The sequence below is a fragment of the Athene noctua genome, chromosome 23, assembly GCF_965140245.1.
Source record: "Athene noctua chromosome 23, bAthNoc1.hap1.1, whole genome shotgun sequence".
Lineage (NCBI taxonomy): Eukaryota > Metazoa > Chordata > Aves > Strigiformes > Strigidae > Athene > Athene noctua.
In genome coordinates, this window is record NC_134059.1 from 2,117,680 (window position 1) to 2,138,922 (window position 21,243).

The window sequence follows — 21,243 nt, forward strand, 5'->3', positions numbered from 1 at the left end:
AGGGTCTGTGCTTGCCAAACCTCCTTGCATAGAAATGCCCAAGTCTGTCTCACCGTATCAGCACTGCATGAGACATCTCTGCCACCACCCAGCCGGCAGCGGCACGCTGATGACGGGCATCCTTGGATCTGGGCCTCTGATCACATTTGGGTGTGTAGAAGCAGATTTGCCACCATGGCTGATGTTGTCTGGGAACCTGGGCAGTTACACTTGCTTCTGGGTCCTCTGTCCATCTCACTTCAGCCTCATTTCTCTGCAGGTCACTCAATGGTGCAACGGACATCAGAGAATTCCCAGACCTTAAAGGCACCACCAGCCTAGAAGTTTTGTGAGTGGCAACTCTTTTCTTTTACTCTTTTTTGTGCTCTTCCTCCTTCAAGGTGGTCCAGGCTGTCTCAGTGAGGACAACTTTTGCAGTTCTGTACAGTTGGTTGTCTTCAGCTCTGCCTCTCCCTGGTCACTCACCTCTCTGCTTCGTTTCACCCCTGTGGCTTCTGAAAGCAGCTTTACTCTCTGTGAGTTGCTCTCTTGGTACTGTTGAGTGTGCTCCAATCTTTTCTTGTTTTTTTTTCTTCCTTCCTTTCTGCATCTGTAAAGGAATGAGCCTTTGGGTGCAGTGCTTCAGCATGGGCTGCTGAGACCCAGCATCTGCCCATCCTGGGACCAGCACTGGTAGCGCAGTGCGAAAAACATCTGCTGTGTTTGCCACATATTTGCCACCCAGGCTGGGGACCCCTGGAACTCGTTTGGTCCCATCCTCACAACACCAGACCCAGGAGAGCAGGGGCCTGGAGGACATGCTGTCTCTGGCCGCCCACAGTTCTCTTCTCCAGGGCACTGGTCCACATACTGTGCCCAAACTGGGAGCACTCCAGCCCAGGAGTGTGACCTGGCTATGCCTTGCCTCAGGGACCCAGGTCCACCCCCTGTACATGGGTTTCTGAGGTAGTCATGGCTTCAGGTGGATCACCAGTCTAGACAATGGGGAACTGGGATGGCAGCGCATGCCACGGAGGGCACTGCCACCTGCCCTCGACATGGCCAAGGACAGAGTGAATTCAGTACTCAACAACATCCCAGAACTTCTTATAGGCACATTCACCTTTATCAGGTCCAGCAGCAGTGCCCATTTCCAAGTCAGTTTTTGTTTCTCTCCAGGTATTTCATTATCCCATTGATATTGTCTCTCCTGCTGCTGTCTGGGACCAGTAGCTGGACTTGCAGGTCGCAGTCTGTGCGCTGACTCTCAGTAACACTATTTCTTCTCTCTCCTCCACTCCTCTAGGACCTTGACCCGAGCAGGCATTCGTTTACTCCCCAGGGGAATGTGCCAGCAGCTGCCCAGCCTCCGAGTTCTGTGAGTAACACATTTATCTCTCCTGCTTGGTCTTTAGAGAAGTGCCATCAGAAACCAGGTCTTCTTCTTGTCTAGCTCGCAAGGGGACCAGCTATGGAAGACCATCCTGTAGCTTTTGTTCCCATTATCCTTTCCATGCAGAAAACACTACCTTTTTAGGCACTACTTTGACCTCTGCATGTTCTTGAACTTGTTTCATTCTAGCGTGATGCTCTGGACTCAGGGCTGTAAGCAAGAAGGCACATCTACATTTGCCACCTCCTTGCTCTGCACCAGTGGGAACTGTCTGCCCCATGCAAGGAGGGTAGAGAGGGTGCAAAGGGCGGTGGGTAAGAACAGCATCAGCATTGCGGAGCTCCTACATGTCTACAGCACAAAATCCAGGGGTGGATCGCATTTCGCACAATGCTTTGCCCTGGTGTTGACTTGCTGCAGTTGCAGCTCCAGCAAGTGCCATCATCTGGAGGAAGGATCTTGTTCACACTCTCGGAGGGGACAGGCCTGACCTGATGGAGACCTGCAAGGCCACATGGCCACGGCCCCTCACACAGTACAGCAGTGGCAGGTCAGGGTTTTGCTCAGAGTCTCTAAGTTGCTTTGACTCTACCTGCTTGACAAGGCACTGAATGATGCTGAGTGGAGGGATGTGCTTTCTTCTTTAACTTGGTACATCACGAAATCAGCATCTTGGAAAGACTCCCACATCATCTCAGGAATCACACTCCTCATTCCTGAGATCCCCAACCTTGTCTGTAGTCAAAGACATCCTCAGGAAATAAGTCATGAACCAGATTTATACAAGTTTGCAGCCTTAGGGCAAGCAAGAGGCTTGCCTCTCCGCAGTCTTTACACACCAAGCTGAAATGAAAACAAGTTTGTTCCAGGAAAGCAACAGGAGTGAATTCTTGATCACAGAAATTGGAAACAAGAGAAAAACATAAAAATAAAAGAACACAATTTGTAACTTAGCAGATCACAGCATTTTGGCTCCAGCTGTCCCTGTAGGGAAGATCTCTCATCTTGAGACATCTGGACCAAATCAGTGGACATCTTGCCACCAAAGCATAGCCTTTGGAATGGCCCAGGTTGTAGGGTCCCAACCACGCTCTTTATGTTTGCAAGTTATCAGACTGTAAACCTTCACAGCAGAGCCTGTTCTTCACACCTGCCCCCTCCTTGTGGGAGCGTTTTGCTGGGACACCCCACCTTGTTCCTTGTTCCTTTTTCCCAATTAATTTTACTGACATTAATTGCTTTGCTTTCAGTTTGGAGAGACAGTATGTGGGCCAATATTTATTCATGTTTACATCTCTCTTGCCTTTGAAATGTGTTGGCCTTCTGTCCCTGCAGAGCTAGTGGTTGTTCTCGACGCCTTCCCCCACGTTGCCAGCCCTTTGGCAGTTCATCAGGTTGACATTACGACTGTGACACATCTGAACACAGATTAACGTCACATTTCTGGCCTCCTACTGCTCACGTCATGCTGCAGATTTTCAGCAGAGATCTTGCACAGGGGCTGTAGGAACCACCTCAGGGGCATGAAGCTCGCAGCTGTGCTGCGATGTCGGCCTGTGCATGAGCACTGAGCCCAGCACACCCAGGCGGGGCAGCCTGGCTGAGCCTGAGCTCAGCATCAACCTGACATCGTCTCGCTGCTTTTGTCCAGAGCTTCGTGGCTCAGGGCACAGATGTGTCTTTCCTCTCAAGCAGAAATAGCTGAAGGTTCCCTGAGCAGAGCTAAAGTCCCTTGACGATAGCACCTTCACCCTGATGTTTCCACAACACAGCTTCAGTGACTGAGGCTGCTCTATTGGTACATACCGGGTTGCATCTGGTTACCCTCGCTCTGGAGAAACCAGAATTAACTCCTGGGGCTGCATTCTCCCTCCATCACTGTCTAGCTAATGCACCACATTGGCACAGAGACCAGGGAAAAGTGACTGATGCTATAGCTCTTTCTCCATAGTGATAGTCTCCAGAGCTAAGCACAAAACCTTTGGTTGCTTTTTCCTGCCTCCTTCTCCCCACCATAGAAAACTGTTGGAGAGGGGGTTGGCAAAAAAATAAATAATTGAAATGTTTTAGCAGCAACTTACTGGCAGAAAGATGGAAACTGAGTTTAGAAAGTCAGCAGAGAGGCCACATACAAAACTACCCTGGGGCAAATTTCCCTTTAAACAGCCACAAATCCAGCCTCTGCTGGTGGGTGAAAAAGTCAGTTTTAAGCTTTACTCCCTACCCAGCCCATTTCAGTTTTAAGAAATGCACATTAAACTGTGCCAGGATAGATTGTCCTCTGACTACCAAGTCACTTTACCCTGGACACTGACATGCCACCAGGCTATGAAGCAGTGGGAACAGGAGTTTGCTGGGAATTGCTTTCAAGTGGCAGCACTTGAAAGAATGGGGAAGAGGGATTTTCACAGTCTGTAATGTGATGTACTAAATCCCTGCCTGTGCCACAACCCCTTCCTTAGCCCTGGGGAGGAGCTAGGAAAGGCTGAATGGAGAGCGGGCAGTTGGGTTTGCTGTGCCAGGAAGGAGGCAGGGCAACTGGCTGCCTGCTCTGCTGGCCAAAACCTCCCCAGGCTCTGCAAGCACATCTGCAGCTTTTGTGAGCTTTCCCATCCACAACAGCAGGACGGGAGCTCTGGCACAAACACCTCTCTGCCTTGCCCACAGAAAAGCAAGGCTGTGCACAGCAGAAGTTGCCACGGATGAGTCTCACAGCTGACTGGGGCTGGGGGAAAAAAGCCCACCCCAGCTGTGGAAGCAGCTCCATCAGTCCACAGCTTGTGCTGGAGGGAGCTGGGCTGGGGCTGGATGAGTAGGTAAACCACCGAGCAATCCTCCCTTACACAGAGATGCTCAGAGCAAGTGTCAGGTCTGAACAGAGTTGAGATCTGCCTTGCCTGTGGTTACTGCTCCCTGCAGCTCTGCAAAATGGAAGTCGGGTCAGCCCCCTCTCCAGCAATATCTGCTTTCCGAGGGAGGGCTCAGGGGCACTCGCTTTTGATCTCTTAATATTTTTGTGATGGTTCTTCCCCTGCAGAGAACTGTCACACAACCAAATCGAAGATCTGCCCAGTTTCCACCGGTGTCAGCGGCTGGAGGAGCTGTGAGTAAAGAGATGCCCTCACTTGTGCTATGCTCTGGGGGCAAGGGGACGATTCGGGGATAGAGGCAGCTCCCCCACACGGAACTCAACCTTCACCAAGCACTGGGAAAGCTGAGCCTTATAACTCACTATCAGACTGCAAGTGGACCAGAGCTCCACTCTTTGCCCCAGTGCAAATACAGAATAAAAACACATTCCCTCTGCATAGGAGCTTAATTCACTCAGGTCTTTTTAGAGGTCCCAGCCACAGCAAACAGTAGGATGTGATAGCACTGAATTTTACTTCACTAATTCAAGTCCCAGTATGAGCTAATCGAGAATGAGGTTTATCTCTACCATAAATGTCTTCTGCTTCAAGGCCCCATGCCATGGGCACAAAGCAGCCCTTAGCCACACTGCTCAGGGCTAGCCCCTCCGTAGAGAAGACTGATTCTTTCTATATGTGTAGCACTTGATCGGGTCCCCTCTGAGCCCTGGGAGGCACCTCTGTTTCTCTGAGACAGAGCTGTTTGTGCTCAGTTCAAAGTGTCTGGAGATCTTGCCCTACTTTTCAAATCTAACAGTTCTTGGCCTTTTTCAGGAAAAAAAATAATAATAGACTCCAAGGTTTTTTATAGAATTGAGAAACCTGGAAGAATAGATGTGTGGGAGTAGCATTCCCACAAAAATACACTGGAGAGGTTGTCCCTGCTCTCTGAAGCCCCCCAGCCTGGATGGCCGGACCATTTCATGCCTCAGCAAAATCAGACATTAGTACACCATGTAAAATCTCATGAAAATGAGTAACTGCCCTTGCTTCCTCTTGAGGAGCTCTGAGAACAAAGTTAGAGCTGGATGTATTTTTATCTATAGTACCCCCAGGGAAAAGTTTGAAAAAATAAGAGAAAACATCCAAAAAAAGAACAAACTTTCAGAATTCCAGACCTGTAGTTTCATGCATTGTACCTAAATTTCTTCTTACAAAATTTTTTTATACGCCAAATTCAGACTTACCATTAATATCCACAGTAAATCCCTCTTTCAGACTACTGAGGTCAGACAGTGTCTTAAATTAACATTTTATTACAAAATAAGTATTTGGTCCCTTAAGCCCAAAGTTATCATCCTGTAAGCCCCACCGCCACCAGGCATCAGCATTCCTGCTGGGAAATACGTTGGAAACAAGTCTGGTGGTGCATGGTGGTACAGCCTGGCACGCAAACAACTTCTGTGTGCAGTCACTCTGCTGTAACTGCCAATGTGCAGGTCTTTACCTGCAGCACACAGGTGGTCCCTGGCAGCTAAACATCCTTGAATTATTTTTCCGTAGCTTGCTTCCCAAGCTCCACCTTTCCCACTCAGTGCTCCTCTACCTGAGACAAACACATTTGTGCACATGGCTCTCACTTGAAATCTTAACTAGACATACAGGGAATGCCTTCTTAGCACATGGGGCACTGAGAAACCAGATCTGAGTAGAGCAGAGGAAAGCCTAAAGCCCCTGCCTCTGAAACATGAACATGTGGCCAAATACCAGCTGAGACATTACAGCCATCATGTGCAGGTCCTTGTGTGACATGAGTCAAGATCATTTCTGAGTCTGAAAGCAGGTGAGCTACCCAACAAATGTCCAGGAGGAAGAGCACTAGGCAGTGACTGTCTCCCCTTGCAGAATGTCACACACGGGGAGACCACTTCTGCAGATCTGGGGATTTGTGATGGACATTTTTTGGGAATTTTAAAAACTATTCACTATTGTCCCACACTGGGGGGAGGGGGGAGGGGGGGGGGGGGAACGGGACGGGACGGGACACACCAAAAATCACCAGCTGAAAAACTGTGAATGTTTCCCACAAAGTGGATGCTTGGATCAGTTCTAGATGTCTCTTGGGGGGTGTGGGGAGGGTATAGGTCAGCCAGCAAACACCGTGTGCGCTCTTACCCTGCTCCCTCCTCTACTCCGGGGAGTGCAGGATGCTGCTGGAAGGGGGATGTGCAGGTGCTGAGGCACTTCATGAAAATACATGTGCAGGATGTTGATGGTAGGTTCGGCAAGACATCAGGATTTTTCTTCATGAAAAGTTGAGATGTCCTCAGCCCTCAAAACCCCCTCATTATCACCAAAGCAAAGGGCAGCAGTCCTTCCTGAAGGGTGACACAGAGCTGTTTGCTGACTCACTGGCTCCAAGCTCTCCTCTTTTGGTCTGGACTAAGCAGTTTGCAGATTTAGGGTGGAGCAGAGTGGGAAACCAGCATGGCTTTGGAGATAATGGGGCACCTTTAACAACTGCACATCAATGACACTTTACTGTGCCATGATGGCATCAAAAGCAGAGGCTGTCTGAGCCCTGGAGCTGCCCACAGGAGAGAATGACTTTGAGCTGTTTTGTTGCTCATCCTGTTTACCCCTTGAAATTAGAGTAGGTCTCCAAAGCTCAAATGATAACTTCCACCGTGACAGTTTGCATCTGCTACCATGGGACAAAGAGCCCTACAAAGTACAAATGCTGCCATCAGCTATTTTCTGAAACCAGTTTCTGTTTTTTCAGGGGTCTCCAGCACAACAGGATCCATGAAATCAGAGCAGACACCTTCGTGCAGCTGATGGCCCTGCGCTCCATGTAAGTTTTGTCTTGTAAGGGAAACAATTGGGCTTTTTGCTAGGGGAAGGGGAACCATGAGGACCCAGACAAGCTGATGTGGAGTTTCACAACCCCACTCCCTCTGTCTCTGCTGGGAGGCTTTGCTGTCTAGTCCCTCTTCCACTTCCCCTTACAAAAGAACAGGGCACAAACCTTCCCTCTGGCTTCCCTTCTGCATGCAGACACCTCCTGTAAAAAAACTCGTTACCTGCCAGCCTTACTGCCCACACATGTGGGCATTCCACACCACATGCTTCAGCCACACGCCGCACCTCACATGTTGCACAGCACACGTTAGGGTCACCCAACTCCTGAATGCCCATGCAGACGTGGGCTCATGGCAGGGATTCACCACAGTGTGCATGAGCTCTAGCACCCCTTTCCCTACACATGCTAGTCCTGGGCTGTGCACTCCCGGGACATCTGTGCAGAACATCCCATCTGTCCCCACAACTCAAAAGCATATGTTAGATGTATTAAGTGCTTACAAGCGTGCACATATCCTACATGCTAGTGACATGCATAGTAGACAGCCCACCTAAGAAGCTAGTAAGGCTCCACACAACGTGATTCTCCCTGTGACATGTGGGAAGAGCCCTCCAAGTGCTGATGGTCTTTATTTACTGTCCTGTTAGGAAGTCAACTGAATCACATAAAAGCTTTTTCCCATGGTGCAGCAATTTGAGTGCCGTTTAATAGGCCGGCACTCCTAGAGATCCTGTGAGTGTCATGTACACCGTGTTTACAACTGCATAGGAACACTCACGTATTACATGTACCACTACAGACAAGCATGCAAATATGAGCATGCTGCTGCCACACTACAGGCACATAAACAGCTGAACAGGCAAGTTCTAGCAGTTGCCTTTGGGTATGTTCTGGGTCCCTGTGGCAAGGATTCACGTCACCCAACTTCAGCTTTCTGCAGTGTGACACACACATCTGGGCAAGCACCCCCGGCTCCACTCAGAGCCAGGGAGATGAAGATTTATGTAGGACACTGCTTGTGCAGTCAGCCTTAGGAGAATAAACGCTTCCTGATATGCTGGTTCCCCTCTGCTGATGACAGAGGGAGTCGAGCCCTCTAGCTCAGATGGAAGCAGAGCTTACTGAGGAGCCTCGGTGAATCCAAGCCAACTGTACATGACCGGAGACACTCTAAGATGACCTTGGTTCACCTTCCCCACAGTCCCTGGCCCTGTCTGCTCTTGCCTGGGCACCCAGCACTATGACTGCATCAGGGATACTCAGGCACTAAGGCATAACCTGTGTACTGCTCTAAAGTTTAGCATTTTATCATAAAATCACCAAATTTGTAGAAATGAACCCAGAAAGGAACCTTTCCCATTGGTCTCAATGGAGGAGCTACTGCAAGGCAAACTGTTGTTTCTCTGTTAGAAATCATCCATATATAGACCCAAACAGAGAGCTGCAACAAGACAGAACTTGCTGATGACCAAGGGGCTACAGATCCCACATTTGCTCACATCAAGCCCCTTGACCAGGCCAGTGCCAGCAGCTTCACTGCCCTGCTCTGCACCCCTCTTACTGCCATGTCCTTGCCTTGCAGAGACCTGAGCTGGAATTACATCCAGTTTATTCACCCTGAAGCCTTTGTGACCCTGCACTCGCTCACCAAGCTGTAAGTTGCAGTGATATTTCTTTCACAGTGGGCCATGGACAGCAGGTATCTGAGAACCTCAGAGTGACTCCCCAAGCTAGCAGGACACCCGGCATTTAGATATCAGAAGGCTGCAGTGCTGAGGTGCACGTCCCAGCACTGATGTGGGCAGACCAAATCCCAAGGCTTCCTATCAATATTAAAGGGATGATGGAAGTGCAGAAGGGGCTGTCTTCAAGGTGCTCTCACCCTGAGCACTTAAACCTTCCCTTCCTGATGCTTTCATACCTGCCTTAGATGCCTTTATGAAAGATCAGCATGATATATCATAGAATTACAGAATCATCTTGGTTGGAAAAGACCTTGAAGATCATCTAGTCCAACAACTAACCTCACACTGATCATTCTAAATCTCTTCAGCAAAAGTCATTGCAAACCATCTTTGCTGGTTCTGGAGGGGTCCGCAGTCCTCAGTCCCCTCACCATGACTCTTGGGTATTTTGTGGGCTGGGAGATGCAGTCATACCTCACCTGGTGTGGGGGTGGTGGGGGAAGAGATGCGCGGGACAGATACCACCCAGAGCTTTCAGCATGGGCATTAACCCCTGACCCTCCTTTTCCCCAGGGACTGTGGTATCAATCTGTTTATCTCCAGAGGATCCTGGCCCCCAAGCAGCTCCCAGCCCCATTTCATCACCACATTTGAGGGAGCAATCAATGCAGGCAGCATGGCTCTGCAAGACTCTGCTTGGCTGAGACACAGCTATCAGCAAAACCCTGACTGCAATCTCCCTCTGCTTTCCCTTCATCAGGGACTTGACTGATAACCAGCTGGTCACACTGCCTCTGGATGGTTTGGGTGGCCTGACCCATCTGAAGCTCCAAGGCAACCCCGCGCTCTCTGAGCCCTTCACCAAGGAGAGCTTCCCCAAAATGAGGTACTGGTGGTGTTGGCTCTTTCACTTCTGGCACTCAGCATAGCCTGTGTTTGCTTATAGCAATCAGCCTCCTGCTTTCCTTGTTTATCTCATGCTTTCCTCCAACCTTTTAGGAGGCTGAGGAAGATTCATCTGCTGCTAACACACCTCATCTTTTAAAGTCTTCCACGGGAGAGTGGCGATGTGCTCCGGGGCCTGCCACCCCCACCCCAAACGCACACACAAGGGGAAAGCATAGAGCTGGCCCAGCTCAGGGCTCCTCTCAATGGAAAACATTCCCAGAAGCCAGTTCTAGCTAATGACATCCAGCTTTCCTTCCGTAAACTCTGTTTGTGTGGCCGTGTCTTGTCCGCTATGGATTAATGAGGAGCCTGAAGGGGTCAAACTGAGCAAGACGAGGCTGCAAAAGGCTTGGGTGACAGTGCTACACTGCAGGCTCTGGCTCTCCTGACCCTCTCTTAGTGAAGGGTCTCCGGTGTGGCACTCACCCTCAGGCTGACGGGCCCATGGTCCAGATGAATCAAATTCCCCTGAGGTAAAGCCATCTTTCACTTGGGTCTCCCAGGTGGTTCCCTTGAAGCTGAGGATGCATGAGCTGATGCTCCCACTCATCCAGTATGGGTTCCCAAGGCTGGAGCTTCTCAAATTTAGACATTCACTGCTGGGGTCACAGGCCACTGCATGAACACTGGGCTTAATACCTCAGGTCCAATGAGAAGTGTGGAGTTCTTCCTTTGGTCTGCTTCAGCAGTGGTGCCTGCAGGGCTTTCTCTTCTGACTTTTTGCACTCGTCAGAGCTGGGATCTGCTGCATGACTGGTTTCCAAATGGCAGGGCATCCCAGAAGCTTCTGGAGAGCTTTCCACACCCAAGATGGCAGTTCCTTGCACAGAGAGGGTCAAGTTCAGTACTTCCAGGGGCGTTCCTCCTCTAAACTAATTCCATTGACGTCTGTGGATCTGGTTTGAATTTGTACCAGAGAGACCGAGTCTGCAGGAGTGTTTCATTGAACCATGCCAGGCAATGGACCCATTAACATTTCCTAAATGTTGGGGTACTGCCATTAAGTAGTCTTATTCTTGGGGCATATGTCTGGAGGAATCATCTTAGCCATCCCAGGAGAATCTGTACCTCCTTACCACCTTTCAGTAATAGGATTTAATTTGGAGCTTATAACAGGAAGCAAGCTTGTATACAGAGTTTCCACAGCCTCCCAGGGCTCAGCCAGAAATGTTTGGGAACTTAAAACAAAAGCATATTTTTAGAATATAGAGTTTCACCATATTTACTGATCTTGTCAGAAAACCTTAATTGTCTGGAAAACCTGAGGTTCCTTTGCCTTCATCAGCCGTCTTCCTGACTTCCAGCAATGAAGCAAGAGTTTGCAGTCTTTGAAGAAAATGCAGCTGCTGACTGATAGCCTGGTATTTCATCCAGATGATGTTCAGCTGCTGTTTAATTAACCTTGTAATACATGCTATAATTAACAACTAACAATTCTACTTTCAAGTAGAAATCAGACATATTAAAATAACTTGCTACATTTGAGAGGCCTGAAATTTCCCTGCCTGAGCTGGCCGGGGTGAGCCATGCTCATGAAACTGGAGCTCGGAAGTGCCTCTCTGACCTTCAGCAACAAGCAAGGGGGACTTTGCACTTGCTCAAGCTCTCAGGAAGCTTCTCACCTTGAACAAAAGTAAGGATGCCCAGCAATATGGCCTTGGGGTTAAAAATGAAGATTCCACATGCACATGGCATGCTGCCAGATGGCATGGAAAAGCTAATTCTGTCTAGGGAGAACTGCAGATAGATTTTTAGGAATTATCCAGGAACTTAAGTGCAGTTTCCAAACATGGTGTTTGACAACATCTTATTGACAGTGTCTTAAGTGCCAAAAGCGAGGCAGTGCAGAGACACTGTGGGGTGACTTGGGTCCACACTCTGTCCTACGTGGAGGCCTTCACAAGAGCAAAGTCACAGAAATCACACAGAATCACAGAATCATTCAGGTTGGAAAAGCCCCTCGGGATCATCGAGTCCAACCCTCAGCCCGACTCTACAAAGTTCTCCCCTACCCCACATCCCCCCACAGCTCATCCCAACGGCCCTTAAACCCCCCCAGGGATGGGGACTCCCCCCTCCCTGGGCAGCCTGTGCCACTCTCTGACCACTCTGTCTGGGAAACATTTTTCCCTCATGTCCAGTCTGACCCTCCCCTGTGGCAGTTTCCAGCCGTTCCCTCTTGTCCTGTCCCTGATCCCCTGGGAGCAGAGCCCAGCCCCAGCCTCTCTGCAATGTCCTGTCAGGAGCTGCAGAGAGGGATGAGGGCTCCCCTCAGCCTTCTCTTCCAATGTCCTGTTCCAGTGTAACCATCACGTGATTGGCTTTTGTCGTATGTGGAAATTAAGCAAAATGTGCAAAGCAATGGCGAGCAGGTCATGGAGGTGATGCACCTAAAAGTTCGAGTTTCTCTCTTTGCAGAGTCCTTGAGGTACCTTACGCCTACCAGTGCTGTGCCTATGGAAGCTGCAGCAGTTTCTTCAAGATGTCCAACCAATGGGAGGCAGAAGACATGAGCCCTGAGGAGGAGGATCCCCACAAGAGGACCATGGAATTGTTTCCAGGTCATGCTGATAATCACTGTAAGTAAACACTGAACGGTGACCAGTCCATGGGCAGGGCCATGCTGCGAGCCAGGATACAATCCTGCATTTGCAGGAGTGGTCCCACTGCCAGCCGTGGAGTTACACCTGCCTCAGGGAAGGCAGGCTGATCCTTCTGCAGCTCTGGTGGCCAGCTGCTGTGAATGGGCTTCAGATAGTGTCACTGCATTGGACAAAGAGCTGAGCTGGCACATCCAAATCTTCACAGTCTAACAGAAGAGTCTGGGAGCCCTCAGCAGCATGGACAATCTGCTGATTTGTCCTCACTTACTACAGAGGGAGACTAGCCAAGCCACTGAAAGGTGGCTGAGGTTACATGGGACAGCTTCTGGGCTTGGTCATTAGACTTCTGGGCAGTATGGAGCCTTTGGCAAGGGCATCAGTCTGTTGCTACAACATACAGAGGGTGGGCTCTAGGATTAATCTGAGTAAGAGAATGAACTCAAAGAACTGGAATGTGCAGCTGGCTGGAGGTAAAGAGACCTGTGTCTGTGCTACTTCCGTGAACGTACCCTGATGCCACAGCAAAGGTCGGGGTTAGGTGTGAAACAAAGGACATGTTTGGGGAAAATGATGAGCTCAGCACAGGCACTAACCTATGCAGGACAGAAGTGGCTCCACAGATGAAGACGAACAGCGCTTTCTGTTCAAAAGTCAGTTTATTCTGTGCTCCCAAATGCACTTCTGCATAGATCTCCATGAAATTGGTTGCACAAGGCCAGCAGAGGAGTGCACAAAGCACACCTCCTGCGCCCACAGACACAGCCCAGCAGCAGCTCCGGGCAGAACGCTGGCGTGATCCCTTTGCAAGGGAATCTCAGAATAACGTATAATAAGCATGAGATGCTTTGTTTCCTCTGTAACTGCTGGAAAGTGGAAATAGCATTTTGGGACAGAGCTTGGATGCTGCATTTGTTTATATGTTTGTGTAAATACAGAGGCCACATGCAATTCCAAGGTCTGAAATGCCCTGTAGGCAAAACCACATTGTGCTATGTGTCTGTAGGAGTTGGGGAGAGGGCTGAATACCTGGGGAGCACTTGACTCACCTGCTCCCAGGAGCACCATGCACTCAGCCATAACCAAGGGCTCTGCAGAATCTCCTCCTGCATTCTAAGCAGGCAGGACTAGATCTGGAGGCAGGTATCAACCCAGAGCAGTTGGATTCTCTGTGGTAAAGCAGTGATGGGAGGCAGGATGACCCAGACATTTTATGACACAGCTAGTGAGTCATGAGCTCTGTGTTCCTGCTCCTACCATCTGCCCTGCCCTGATTCTTCCCAGACTAGGAATAAGCTGTAGCAACGTAAAATGTCCAGCCAGAGGCTAGCAAGTGTGATTCCTACCAGCATGATGTGGCTCCTGGAAACATGGTAGACTTGGTGGTTACATTGGGCAGACAGTACAGAGGAGCCATATGTTACGGTCATTGCTGCAGGAATTTCTTCTCAGCTGGGTCAGTTTTTCCATCATTAATGCAGCCCATACTTTAACAGTCCTTGTGCATATAGTTGGGGTGTTTGCCCAGCAAATTACAGCATCTGTGAAAAGACCTGGTTTGCGGTCAGGGCCCATAGTATTGCTCACAGACCTGCTTTTGCTAGGCACCAAAACCTTTGATGTCTCAAAGGATACACTCCCCTGCCCTGCCAGCAAACCAATACCTACTAAAGGCTCCCAGGCCTCCAAGCCAGGCTCAGCCTCATGGACTGTATGTGTGTTCATGAGATATTAAGACCAGAGGAGAAAGCTGACTGATTCTAAGATGTGCCAGAAGAGACTATTAGCAGCTCATAAAGGCTCACATTTTCAGATATTAAAGCACTGAGTTTGTCCTGAAATATCAAACCACAGAGGTGCAAACATGAATGCACAAGAACGTCGTTCCTTACTATGTGCAGCTTTTACAGATGACTCTCCTTACCGTCCGTCTGCTCTTGACGATCAGGGTTTTGTGATATGGTTATTTTACTTAATTAATTGTTGCTTTATTTCTGCTCCCAGTGCTTCCTTTCTGATGGCCTGATTAGCTGTGTTATATGAATCTTAGACACTTCCTCATTAAAGAGGAAAAAAGCTCCCAAACATTCCTTCCATGCAAGAGATAAAGTGGTCTCATTAGGAGAAATAACTCAGGGCTCTGTCCCTGCAGTGTACAGCCAGGCTCATCAGGGCGCTTGGATGCTGCAGGGGAACTTGTGAGAGGATGGGGCCCACGTCCAGATAGCCGTGTGTCCTCTCAGCCTCGCACAGTGTGTCCTGCAAGTGGCTGAGGAGTCCTTTACAAACAAGTCTGCAGAACTTCACAGCCAGGTGGTAAAAGGCAACTTGTCCCAGGCAGCCGTGCAGGGTCGAGAAATGGGTCCCTGGTCACAGCCCTGCTCCAGCAGCAGACAATGCTGCCTCCCGCAGCGTGTCCCACTCCTGCACCCAGCACCCATCCCTCAGCCCAGTCCAGTACCCAAGGGACTGTCTGACTCCAGCCACAGAGCACACTTGGTGCCACGGACCCCAGGGCCAGCTCAGCTCCTTCCCATCCTCCCTGAATGCCCAGTAACGTCCCCAACACCACCCAAGTGTGTCCATTCATATCTGAGTAACAGCCAAAGGAGTGTGGTTAGTGCATGTCTCATCACTCCCTCACCTTATCACAACAGATATTTAAGGTCCCATTTCCACGATTTTTGGTGCTTGAGATATGCCTCTTTGGATTATAATTGGCAGCGTTTAGCAGATAGCCCCTGCCCCAAGCCTGTCCCGTGTGGCTGGGCAGCATCGCAAAGATGGCTCCGAGGCTTTGTCACCCAGGACATCCACTCAACACTCCCCAGCAGCTCGCTCCTGCCACCCTCCCAAAACTGGCTGCAGAGGGAGAACAGGCCAAGTGCAAGCACTTCCATCGCAGTCCCAGCACCCCGCTTCAGGACCCCTGATGTGAGGATAGAAAGGGATGTATTAACCTAGAATCATATGTTTGTAATAATGAACGAAAGCTACAGAATGTGAGAACACACTTGTATGGTTATCCTTGACAAGAGGACTCTGCTTTACCCAGCCCAGCACCTCCATTAGCTTGTAAAGCTAATTAATTTTTGCAACCATCCAGCAAACCCTGGAGGGTCCTTAGAGCTACACTTTTCCTGCTTCTGTCATTCAAGAGGGCTACTCGAGTGCTCCAAAGAACACCTGCCCAGGCTCCTTGCAGCCAGCCCAGCCCTAACTCTGAGGGAGACAGCGATTATCTGCAAACCCCACACCGGACTGCACTGGCTAAGGCAGACAGGTCCAAAGGGGAAGAAGCATCCAGCCCAGTGGTTTTTGTTCTACCCCTTCTCCAGCAGTTCTTCTCCTCTTCCACCCACTTTGGTGTTGGTACAAGCAGCTGGGAACCATTTTCCATGGATAGGGGACTACTAGCAATGTGGGTTTTTTTCCATAAGGTCTCAGAAATTAGAGGCGCCTTAGTAAAATTCAAGTAAATAAAGGCTACTTCAAAAACAATACAATCTGCCTTGCTAGAACACAACAGCTATTTTCTTTTCTCTACAGTCCCCAGGCTGGGAGAAGTACAGATTTCCAGCAGAGAGAGGTACATTTTCTGCTTTGAATCCCACTGTGCTGGCAAAGGATTGCTTTGCAATTCACAGCTAGCTCAGCAGTCCAGACAAAACAAAAGATTGCTTCTTCACTTCATGCAAATGTTTAACCTATGCTGAAAACCACTTTGTGCATTCTGGACCTTTGAAGAGAAAAGGGATGGGGCAGTTTTACACTTTAACATTACCCTGGGTTGGGTGGCAGAGGGGCACAGAAAGTGCAAGTCTCTGCATTGATTTGAGTATCGTGACTGCACATCACAGCCTCCGCACTGTGGATGGAAAAGACACTGGAGATTTATAAGACTATAAAATACAAGGAGGAAATATTTTTCCATCCCACTGTGAGTGTTTTCTTGCCAGACTCCAAAGCAGCAGTAATATTTCAACTCTTATACAGACAGATTTAAAAAATGGCGTTTTTTTCCAAAGCTCACTGAAGCCGAGAAAGCCACAGTGCTTGTCAGGAGGCACTAAAGATAGCACATTATTTGTCATCATTCTTTAAGAAAATAATCCCAGTCATATTTTCAAACATAGGCAGGGAGCAGACCTCATGAGAGGCACCATTTCTAAACAGATTTGGCAACTAAATCCCACTTAAGTTAGCCATATCTTCAGCACTGTGAAAACTCACCTTTCTGGCCAGTGTCTGAGCTGCGAGTGCACACCTGGGCACCAGCATCCGTCCGTATCATCCAAGGAGGAGTTCACCCCTCAGACACAGATCCAGCTCCCTGCCTAGCGGGCTGTGGCAAGCAAACATACACATCCTTTCCCCTTCCTCCTGCCTGCAGAAAACCCTCCAAAGATTTCCACTGGGAGCAGAAGGCCATGCTGGTGCCATGGGTGGGGCAGCACCTGTCCTCACTGTGAATCAGCAGCAGTTTGAGAAGAACAACAAAGAACAAAGCAGAAAAGCATGTCTTGGATTAGATTAAGAGGATGCCATTCTTCTTGGTGATGACCTACACCTACAGGCCGTTGAAAACACAGCTGAGATCTCAGCCCCGTTCTCTTCCAGCAGCTTCTCCTTCAGCCATGGAGTCTCTGCCTGACCCTCAGAGAGCCCAAGCCTGGCTCAGGGTGCAGCTGCCAGCACGATGGAGATGCTGGCCCAGCAGGCTGGGCTCTGAGGGCAGTTTATACCCCATGGATCCAAAGTCCACAGGAATGGGCAATTGATTTTCCTTTAAGCAAATCCAGGACTGGCAACCTCCAAGGTTAAAAACAGGGCATCACAGTCCCAAGAAAGCATAGGACATAAAAGAAAGCAATAGATGTTGGGTTGTCTTGTCCTTTTGCTTCTGAGCCGTCTGGTGGTGGCGATTGCTGACGCAGAATTATTACGGCAAGTAGAGGCTAATGAGTCTTTCTGAACAAAGCTCCGAAGTCTGTGTTAATGAACTAACATTGGACGAGGCCTGCCCAGACAGCTTCCATTCAGAATATGCATTTGAAGGCTTTGTTTTCAGTAACCACATAGGCTAGATTATTTCTTTATTTTTAACAAAGCATGCTGGGAGGAGGGATCTGCAGTCACACAGCTCTGGGATTTGGGGCTCTTACACTTCAAATGTTGGGAGTAACCTAAATACAGAGGGGTTGGCCACATTGCCAGTGTTTACAAGACCTTCTTCCTCTACAGTCGTGACTGCAGGGGACAAACCAAACAGCAGCAGCTACTTTGAACTTGTGGGTTGGGAAATGGCTGAGAAGGTCTGTGCTGAGGACAGGCAGCGGGAAAAGCTTCTGGTTCAGTTAGCCCTCATGGCCCTTCTTGTTCTTCTCTGAGCACCATTTCTCGTTGTTTTTCTCCCCAGATGACCTAGATGCAGATGACCTCCAGCTGGACCTTGAGGAATCAAAGTTGCACCCCACTATTCAGTGCACACCAAGCCCTGGTGAGCAGCCAGGGAAAGCATGTGAACATAGCTGGGATCCTTTGAGGTCCTCTAAATCCCCAGGATCCCATGACTTTTCCTGCAGTGTCTCACAGACACGCGAGCAGAAGCCTGAATGGTTGGGCTTTGGCCAAACCGGGAACAAGTGACGAGCTTCCTTCTCCCACTTGGATTTAGCTGCCCTCCTATGAGGAGAGGACAAGGTCATGGTATCCCTGACCAGGAATCCCAGGTATCACCAGCTCCTCCTCCCACCAAACTGCCCACAGTCAGACTCTGGGTCTCAAGAAATTCCTGTTCCCTTGCAAGACTTAGACTTTACTTTGTCCCAACCAGCCCAGAATATTGCATGACAAGACCTTGTCATTGATCTCCTGATCATACTCGTGGCACTGCAAACTGCAGGAGTACTTTACTCTGTTTCCTGATAAAGGAGAGAAGGGAGGTGCTGGACTGCACCCAGCCGTTTTCTTCTTACTTACATCAGAAACATGCCAGTGGGCACAGGCTGGCTGGGACACAAGGAAGCTGTCTTCTGATTTTGTCCCCTTACACAGTTCAGGGGTGTCCTACACAAGCACAGCTGGAGGTTGGAGAGGCCTGTCTCCCTCCAGGCAGCTGTGGGACTCTGTCAGGGTTGGAGTTTCCACCAGTTGTCCCACTGAGTTTGCTGCAAAAGAGACAAGAAGGAACAAGATTTTAGCAGAGAGCATGCCCTGCTGCCTGGGTACAGAGGTGCTGGCTCTCTGAGGAAAGCCAGCCAGTGACTTCCACCCACGTTGAGCTGAACAAGATTTCTGTTTCCTCTAATTTCTTTTGCTCTCTATTGCCTAAAACTTGGCCCATCCCGTTTCTTTTTTTGCTGAGCTCCCACCCTGGGCCCCTCACTGTAACACCTGAATTCCTCCCAGAGGCAACTCTGTCTCATTGCACTGTCTCTCCCCACTCTCTTCTTTTTCCTTTGGCAAAAGCATCCACCACCAGTCCCCTTCTTGCCTCTCCATGAACCTTCCCTTACTCACTCAGCTTTCTCCCCTTGTCCATCTTCCACTGCTCTTTCTCCTGACATCCTCCCACGTTCTCCTTGCCCAGGCCCCTCTGTCCTTTCTTTGCCACCTCAGCTCCCGCCCTCCTTTTCTCCCTCCTGGTCTAACACTTCATTCAGAGGTCATTCATGCATAAACAATAAGACACCACTTAGCCAAGGTCTTGAAGTATAAGAGCAGAGGTTGGCAATGTCAGAGCAGGATGCAGCATCCTGCCATCTCTTGCACGTCTCCACACCACTGACTCCAAGGTCCCAGGGGGTACGTGAGAAGGAGCAGCTAATGGCAGGGTGGCCCAAGTGCCAGGCTGACACCAGGAGTGTTAGTGGGTCTGGGGTCCCACAGAAATGTGGGGCATTATGGTCATGACTTCCTTCAGATGAAAGCCTACCTGGAGCTCAGACTCTGCCCCACTGAACAGAGTAGGGCAGGTGGGACATGGGAGTAAAAAGGCTTCTCCATGCATACAGTCATGGGGTGGCAGTGCCAGGCCCCGACCTTTTGACATTCTAGGAGGTCTGATAAATTTGCCGTTTCTCATATTTCACATACAACCTCTCCTTGCCCTAGACAAGATCTGAGAGTATGCCCGAGGAACCCCAGTGTGGGGACAGGAGTGCAGGGACAGAGGCAAGAGGCAGCTGCAGAAGAGGGCAGACGATGCCATATGTTCCTTTCCAGCCCTCAGCATTCAAGGGGCTGGTGGGGGCAGGAGAGGGCTGGGACCTGGCTACTGCACAGAGCAGCACCACTAGAGCAAAATGGTATATTCTGGGTATAACTGGGGTTTGTTTACTTCCAGGTCCCTTCAAGCCTTGTGATCATTTGTTTGAGAGCTGGATTATCCGCCTGGGAGTCTGGGTCATCGTCCTTGTCTCAGTGCTCTGCAATGGGCTGGTCATTCTGGCTGTCTTTGCCTCTCCGAGCTACCTCTCTCCAGTGAAGTTCATCATCGGCTCCATAGCTGGAGCCAACATGCTGACCGGCATTTACTGCAGTATGCTGGCTCTCGTCGACGCCCTGACCTACGGCCAGTTTGCCAAACACGGTGCCAGATGGGAGACAGGCGCAGGCTGCAGGGTGACGGGATTCCTGTCGGTGTTTGCCTCCGAGGCTGCCATCTTTCTGCTGACGTTGGCTGCCGTGCAGTGCAGCATTTCAGTCTCCTGTGTGCGGGGCTATGGAAAGTCATCCTTAGGCAAGATCAAGGCAGCTGCTTTTTGCTGCCTGTTGTTGTCCTCTGTGGCTGCTGTTCTGCCTCTCTTCTCTATTGGGGAATATGGAGCATCCCCTCTCTGCCTACCATATCCCATCCCGGATGGGAAACCTGCTACCCTGGGCTTCACTGTGGCCTTGGTGTTGACAAACATGCTCTGCTTCCTGACTATCACAGGCACCTACATCCGACTCTACTGCAACCTGTTGAAGGGGGAGTTCAGCGCTGTCTGGGACTGTGCCATGGTCAAGCATGTGGCCTGGCTGATCTTCACCAACTGCCTCCTCTACTGCCCAGTGGCCTTCCTCACCTTCTCCTCCACACTCAACCTCTTCCTCATCACCCCAGAGGTCATCAAATCCGTCCTCCTTGTGGTTCTGCCCCTGCCCGCCTGCCTGAACCCCTTGCTCTACCTGCTCTTCAACCCCCATTTCAGAGATGACCTCCGCCTGCTGATACAGAAGGGCCAAGACAAGGGGAGCTACACCCAGTCCTGTGAGGTTGATGACATGGAGAAAAGTTCCTATGACTCCACCCAGGCTCTGGTGAGCTTCTCTGACATCGACCACATATTCGAGACACCTGATTCACTGGGAGTACACCCCATCCTTGACAGCTACAGCTTCCCCTCCATGACGCTCGTCCCCTGCCAGCAAAGGGTGGGTACCAGGGGGAAGGGCAGGGGCTTCTCTGAGCACTGTCCCTGCCTCAGTGACAGTGAGGTGCTGATCACTTCAGAGAGCCGAGATCCAGCCAGCAGCAGCCTCCGGATAACCTTCTTCCCCTCCCCGCCCACACCACCCTACACATCTCACTTATAAACCTCCTCTGAGTAGCCATGCCAAACAGTCCCACACCACACGCTGAGGGCCAGCCCCAGCGCCAGGTGGCCAGCAAGGTGACAGCAGGCTGCTCCATGTAAAGCACCAGTACAACCCATCTACCCTCACCCCTCATCATATCTGCCTGGGCAACAGGCACTGCTCTGCCAGCTGCCATGTGCCTGGAAGGGCTCTGACTGAGCTCCAGATACTCAGGGCTGGCCATGGGAGGAGATATACCCCCTGTGCAAGTGTTTCTCCTGCTACAGACTGCCTGGGAGAGAGCCCTACCAGCTCAGGAGATGGGTCAGGGAGACCCTCATCATCATCATCATCATCATCC

General features: G+C 50.1%; 1 protein-coding gene across 1 annotated transcript in view; it reads left to right on the forward strand.

Annotated features, from left to right (window-relative positions):
• The window catches only part of LGR6 (leucine rich repeat containing G protein-coupled receptor 6), a 146,842-nt gene extending 125,819 nt beyond the window's left edge, over window positions 1-21,023 (forward strand). The window contains exons 10-18 of the mRNA XM_074925442.1: window positions 260-328; window positions 1,286-1,357; window positions 4,410-4,475; window positions 7,004-7,075; window positions 8,667-8,738; window positions 9,530-9,655; window positions 12,136-12,296; window positions 17,737-17,817; window positions 19,666-21,023. Of these exons, the coding sequence (XP_074781543.1) occupies window positions 260-328; window positions 1,286-1,357; window positions 4,410-4,475; window positions 7,004-7,075; window positions 8,667-8,738; window positions 9,530-9,655; window positions 12,136-12,296; window positions 17,737-17,817; window positions 19,666-20,900 (1,954 nt within the window). The 3' untranslated portion in view covers window positions 20,901-21,023. The remainder of the gene's footprint in view (window positions 1-259; window positions 329-1,285; window positions 1,358-4,409; window positions 4,476-7,003; window positions 7,076-8,666; window positions 8,739-9,529; window positions 9,656-12,135; window positions 12,297-17,736; window positions 17,818-19,665) is intronic.
• The last annotated feature ends 220 nt before the right edge of the window (window positions 21,024-21,243 follow it).